The sequence below is a fragment of the Camellia sinensis genome, chromosome 8, assembly GCF_055761805.1.
Source record: "Camellia sinensis isolate YWXY chromosome 8, ASM5576180v1, whole genome shotgun sequence".
Taxonomy (NCBI): domain Eukaryota; kingdom Viridiplantae; phylum Streptophyta; class Magnoliopsida; order Ericales; family Theaceae; genus Camellia; species Camellia sinensis.
Genome location: NC_138968.1, coordinates 186400741 through 186406845, shown reverse-complemented (window position 1 = coordinate 186406845; position 6105 = coordinate 186400741). Strand labels below are relative to the sequence as shown.

The 6105-nt window shown below is 40.4% G+C and overlaps 1 protein-coding gene across 1 annotated transcript; it reads right to left on the bottom strand.

Moving 5' to 3' along the window:
* Positions 1 to 283: 283 nt before the first annotated feature.
* On the bottom strand, positions 284 to 3926 carry LOC114294272 (disease resistance protein At4g27190). Its single transcript, XM_082884358.1, has 2 exons — positions 2087 to 3926; positions 284 to 1981 (listed from the first exon to the last, which is right to left on the bottom strand). Exons 1-2 carry the CDS (start codon positions 3777 to 3779, stop codon positions 732 to 734), a joined length of 2943 nt encoding a protein of 980 aa, XP_082740484.1. The 5' UTR covers positions 3780 to 3926; the 3' UTR covers positions 284 to 731.
* Positions 3927 to 6105: the final 2179 nt, after the last annotated feature.

Sequence of the window (6105 nt, the reverse complement as noted above, 5' to 3'; positions counted from 1 at the left end):
TCGCAACACAACGAGAGTTGAATTGCCTAAGGACTGAGTTTGGTTTGGTTAATTTATCTTGTAACTTTGAATACTTCTTTTATCTCTTTCTCAATACTTCATAGGCTTTACAATGAAGACCTCAGGATGGTTCAAAAGTTGCTAGCTCATTCTTCAACCCTGTTGTTGCTTAAGTTCTGTCCCCAATACTGTCAATGGTGAAATAGAATAAAGTTCAGCGGGTATTAGGATTTAGGATTTAGGAACTCAAAATTCCGAAGGAACCCCAAGCACAAAGTCACAATGCCAAAGAACAAAAGCAGCAACAATATCATTAAAAAACTAGAGTTAAGAGATGAAGTAATCAAACAACGGAACAATCACACAACACCAGAGCACTCAAGTAATGGGCATACACAATCCTTCAATCAAGGGAAAATCCACACAAGGGTAAGTGCAGCATTCACACCAATTATTTGCCTAAAACTCAAGAGGTGTTACAAGAACTTGCACAAAACTAAAATGGAATTACCTTTCAATATTTTTCTGAAAATGCTTCTCTCACTCGCCTAAAACAACACTTTCCGGAGCTAGTTGGAGAAAGTTCAACCTGCATTGAGCTTCAAAAGCATGGCTTGAGTACACAAATGCAGAGCTCCATTTTCTTTATTCTTCTTGACTTGCTTTGCTACTCAGCAGAGCGACAGACATGTGAATTCCTTGAGCAGTCTCGAAAGCATGTACCTTCAGCATCAACAAGGATTGAAATACTGCTGCAGACTTGATTTTGTATATTTGTTGTCCCACTCCAAGTCGTTCCACCATTGCAATTCACCTCTTATTTCTTTTATGGCATTTGCATTTTGGGTAGTGAATGGCAACTTCTTGATTTGATTGCAATTGATGACTTCAAGTATCTCTAGATGCTGCCATGACTGGAGTTGTCCGCATAGGGTCGTTAAGTGGGGAAGATTTTTCAATTTCATTATCCGTAGGTTTGGAACAATGCAACTCGGAACCAATGTCTGGCTTGAAGTAGCATGCTCAGGAAGGTCCTCAGAAGACTGGCTTGAACTAGCATTCTCAAAGAGCTCTGCAAACACCCTACAAGAGCTAACGGTGACTTCTTCTAGATTTTCCAAAGTCGCACTAGAAGAGACAAGATATTTTACACGGCCACAACAGGACAAACTTATTTTTTTTAGTGTAGAAAGTCGGAGTTTGAGAAGGCGAGCTAGTTGTGAAATGGACAATAGATACCACACTTCATGGAGAACAAGTTCCTCAAGGTTAGGTAAGAGGTCAAATCGGTCATCACCGCTTTCTCTTGCTGGTAGAAACTTACCATAGTAATCTGTGATAGTTAGTGATTTCAAACCAACAAAACAGTAGCATTCATTCGCCAAGCCTGCAGGTATCTCTTCTAGTTCTCGACAATGATCCAAAGTCAGATTACTTGCATTTTCCAACAATTGCTTAACCCAATAACATTCCCCAGAGAAATCAACCCAACCAAGATTAACCATCTTTTCCTCATATTTTTGTTGTACTAGAAGTTTTTCATCAGCATGACCAATGACAAAATGGAATCTTTTTAATCTTTTTATCCAAGAAAGATCTTCAAAGGCGAGATACGAGCTGTTCAGGTTAATGTATAGAGAAATCAATTGGTTGAGGCATCCTAGCTCATCAATGGGTGCTGTTTCCAATTCTTCCTTCGGTCTCTTCCCACTCCACATGTAGAAACTATTTGTCATGTCTATAGTTTCTAAACAGGACAGCTGGGATATAATTCCATTTGGAATATGTCTCAAGTGGTGAGTTTCTGACAGATCTAACAGCCTTAGATCGGTTAAATTTTCCATTCCTTCTGGCAATGCCTCAAGATTAGTGGAAGAGCAATCGAGAACTTGTAACCTATGAAGTGTTCCAAGTGGGGGTAATTCTTTGAGGTTTTGACACCCTTGTAGCAGAAGAGCCTCGAGTTTATGCAGTTGGATAACTGAAAGAGGTAGTGTATGGATATGAGTTTCACTCAGATTCAAGACTCTAAGTGCTGGAAATCCAAGCAGGAATGCTTCTGGAACTATCTCAAGAGGAAGATTACCTTGTAGAAGTAGACTTGATACCTTTGGGCATCGTATTGCGCAATCAGGCAACCTTGTTATTTTGTTCTCCATGAAAGAAACTCTATTGAGAGATTCTGACAATTCAGCTTCTGAAATTTGATTCAAACCGATTCCTGACTGAACAAAGGATTTACATCCATCAATCTTCGAGGAGGTTGCAATCCATATGGCAACATCACGAACTACGTCATGCATCTTCACAGTGTGGTTGAAGATACCATCTTCTAGCAAGCAAGAGTCCTTGAGATTTTCAACCAAAGCTATTCCCCTATTCATTGAATCCTCATAGCTTTTTCGTACTACCACTAAACCTTCCGCAATCCAGCATTGCACAAGTTCCCTTACTTTAATTGAAAAGTCCTCTGGATATAAGGAGCAATATAAAAAACAAGATTTGATATCCATACCTTGGAAAAACAATGAATCGTAACTCCATTTGAGAGGATTGTACACCTTATCCTCAATTCCTTTGATGCTAGGCACAGACATTTCCAAAGCATTTAAGGCATCGTTCCACAATGCCTCCGTTGTCTTCCCCCTCATGGAAACCCCAACAATGATGATGGCTAGGGGCAATCCACTACATTCTTTGCTAACTTTCTTTGCAATTGGTTCAATATGTGGTAGAGTGGCTACCTTCCCGGCATTTTGAGTAAACAGTTGCCAAGATTCTCCCTCGTTTAGAACATCCACTTTAACATCTATATCCGTCTTCATCTGCCGACATACATCCAAAGATCGAGAGGTCAGTATTACCTTGTTTCCCATTCGAAATTCTGGTTGTGCCTGTGGGACACCTAGATAATCCAAATCAATTGCCTCCCAGACATCATCAAGAATGAGGAGGAATCTTTTCTCCCTTTGAAGTCGTTCATGAAGTCGGCTTGCTGTACTCTCCCTGCTTTCCCCTGCTTTTATCTCCAAATTCAGTCGGTTCAGAAGTTGTGTTTGGACCCTTTCCAAGTTGAATTCCTTGGAAACAGTGACCCATAAAATGATGCTGAAAGGTTGAGCAGCGATAGAAGAAGAAGAAGCAGCAGCAGCAGTAGTCTGAAGCTTGTTGTTCAAGTTCTTGACCAGAGTAGTCTTGCCAACTCCACCCATACCCCAAACGCCGATCTTACTTGCACCATCATCATCATCATTCAACAAATTCATAACCTTCATTAGATTTTTGGAAGCTGTCGATTGGCCAATGATTGAAGGCCCCGGGATGTGCTCAACTATTTTCAATTGGCAATTTTCAACCACCATGCTATTAGAAAAAAACTTGACGGCTTCAATGAGTCTTCTAACCTCGGTGAGGCTCTTGGATACTTTTTCACCTAGTGTACAGCCAAGGCAGCAGCAACTTGGAGTTGTTGGACAAAGGTTACCTTGTTGTACCTGTGCTTCTATTGAATTCACTTCCTTGTTGATGGCTTCAAGCTCTTCAAGCCACATCGTCACTGCTGGTGCAGCAGCTACCTGGCCTCTTCTCTTCTCAGCTTCCTCGATCTGTTCTTTCACGGCGTTTCCAAGATTTGTTAGTTTTCCCATTTCCTTGTTGAGTTTTTCGAGGTTGGATCGGAATCTGATCCTACTCTTCATCTTCGGATAGATAGCACCTAAAAGTTTACCAACTGCAGCAAGCCCTCCGGCCAAAGAAGCCAACAGCGCCAACAACGCCATTTATTGATCGCGTTTCACAAACCCTCAATCGTAGATTTGATTTTGAAGGAATTTTCTGGATTTCTCACTCAGCCAATTCCATTTCCGACTACTTTTTCTATGCAGTATGGCATGTAGCTGGCGGGCCATTTCATTTCCAACACTTATTTATTTATTTATTTATCACCAAGCACTATCTAAAAGACATCGAAGCAAAACAAGCTTTATTTATTTATCACCACCAAGCACTACCTAAAAGATATTGTTATTCATTTATTTATTTATTTGTTACACAAGTATCCTTGATATATTTAGGTCAAGTTTGGCATGTGTTCAAAAAGTTAAAAAGTTAATCAAAAAATTAAAAAGCTATCACTATTCACCAAAAGTCAAAAAGTACGGCTGCACAATTCACAATCTTAATTTTTCCCTACACACTAATTTATACAATTTTTTAATATACATTTTTTCATAAAAAGTCAAAAAGTTAATCCAAACAATCATTTTTTTTTTTCTCAACTTTTTAGTCTAAAAAGTCAAAAAGTACACTTATTTATGACATCCCAAACAACTCCTTAATTATTATTTTTTTATGAATAATATATACAAAGAGTTTTACAAGACGATGGTTGGAACTATTTGTAGACGCGCCCCCGTGGGCCTCGCTACTGTTCGGACTCGATTTGTGTCACTGTTCTTAATCTGAACCAAAGAGTCCAAATCCGACAAATCATTTTGAGAAACAGATTTTTGAAAAGAAGTGTCAAACATGGACTGCTTTGCCAGATACAGAGTCGCCACCTAAATATTTTATTTTGGGGGAATTTAGGAAACCCTGACTCGGTGCCAAAGGCCACGTGTCCGTCATCACCAAAGTTGTCTCGGCTCGGGAACTTGGGTACGATTGGGGAAGGTCAGCTATGAGCACCCCCTCTCGCCCGATCCGAAGATCGGCCTCTACTAACTATGATATCCGTTTTTGAAAACGTTATGTGTTCTTATCCCGATTATTAGCCTAGAATTACTATGTTATGCGCACAACACAAAAGTATAGACTAGATTGCCTAATCTGGGAATAAGCATTGCATATCCGTTTGTTTTTTACAAATGTTTTGGAATTTGCTACTCACAAGTAGGCTAAAACACGAATTTCAATGAGCTATTCCAACTCAGACAATCCAACCTTCACCCACGAGCATTCAAGCAGTTATATCACATAAGCAGCTAGCCTCATGGTAATCATGCTATCATGGCAACACTCACACGCATGCAAGGATGCTAAAGCATAAATACTTACATCGTACTCCGTGCCAAAACAAAGAACTCGTTAGCAATCAATGCATGATCCAAGTCCATGTTTAAATGTCTAATGCAACGCATACGGAATGTCACTAGAGTAGGCTCGGCTATTCTATGAATGACATGTGAAAATGCACAAGTAGCATGTATTCAAGTTAGATTTGAAATGCTAATGCAGTTAGCATGATGCGCCGAGCCCGGCGCATGCAATACTGATGAATGATGCACGCATGCATAGCATAAGGTATGCTAAATTAAACATGTCCTATTACTAACCATCAAAGCAGGTAAGTAAAAGGGAGAAAGAAGTGGGGGTTGGAAGACATGCACACACTCACCCACACTTATTACAAATTCGCCCTCGCTCGGAGGGACCAAAAGAATAATACAACTCAAATAATGAATTAACTAACCTAGCTAATTAATTATTACAGACCAACTAAATTAATTAAACAAATTAATTAACTTAAGAAAGCAAGAAAAAGGGCCTCGGGAAGAGGGCTCAATGCACGCGTGCTCGGGTCTTGCTCGGAAGTCCACTGCCATGCACAAGTTGCCTCTGTTTTCCCTACTCTGCTTCTCTGAAGACTGCCAAAGTCTCAGGATGTGCTCACTGGATGTTGAGGAATGCCACCGGCTGGAGGGAATCATCACCGGCTGTGATTTGGTGTTTATCGGCCAAAAATGAATCCATCGGCCACAGATGGATTGCCGGTCGGCACTCTATGCAGTCGATCGGCAAAAAGTTCCTGCAGAATCTGTTTGACAGCAGCAGAGGACAGAGCTTTGCATGGCAATGCAATTCAAGCAATGTATGCACCAACCATATCCCTTATCATGTTTATGACTCAAAGGGACATGGTCTTTGGTTCTCGGACCATCAATCGCGCATTTCGATGCGTGATGGCCCAAGAGACCAATTTATGCATGTTGATTTCAAATACCATGCAAACCAACAAACAAGTGAGGAGCTCAACCTCAATCATGGATAATCAAGAGGCAAAGCATGCATGCAATGCAACCTAAGCATATTAACTAGGCATGCAAC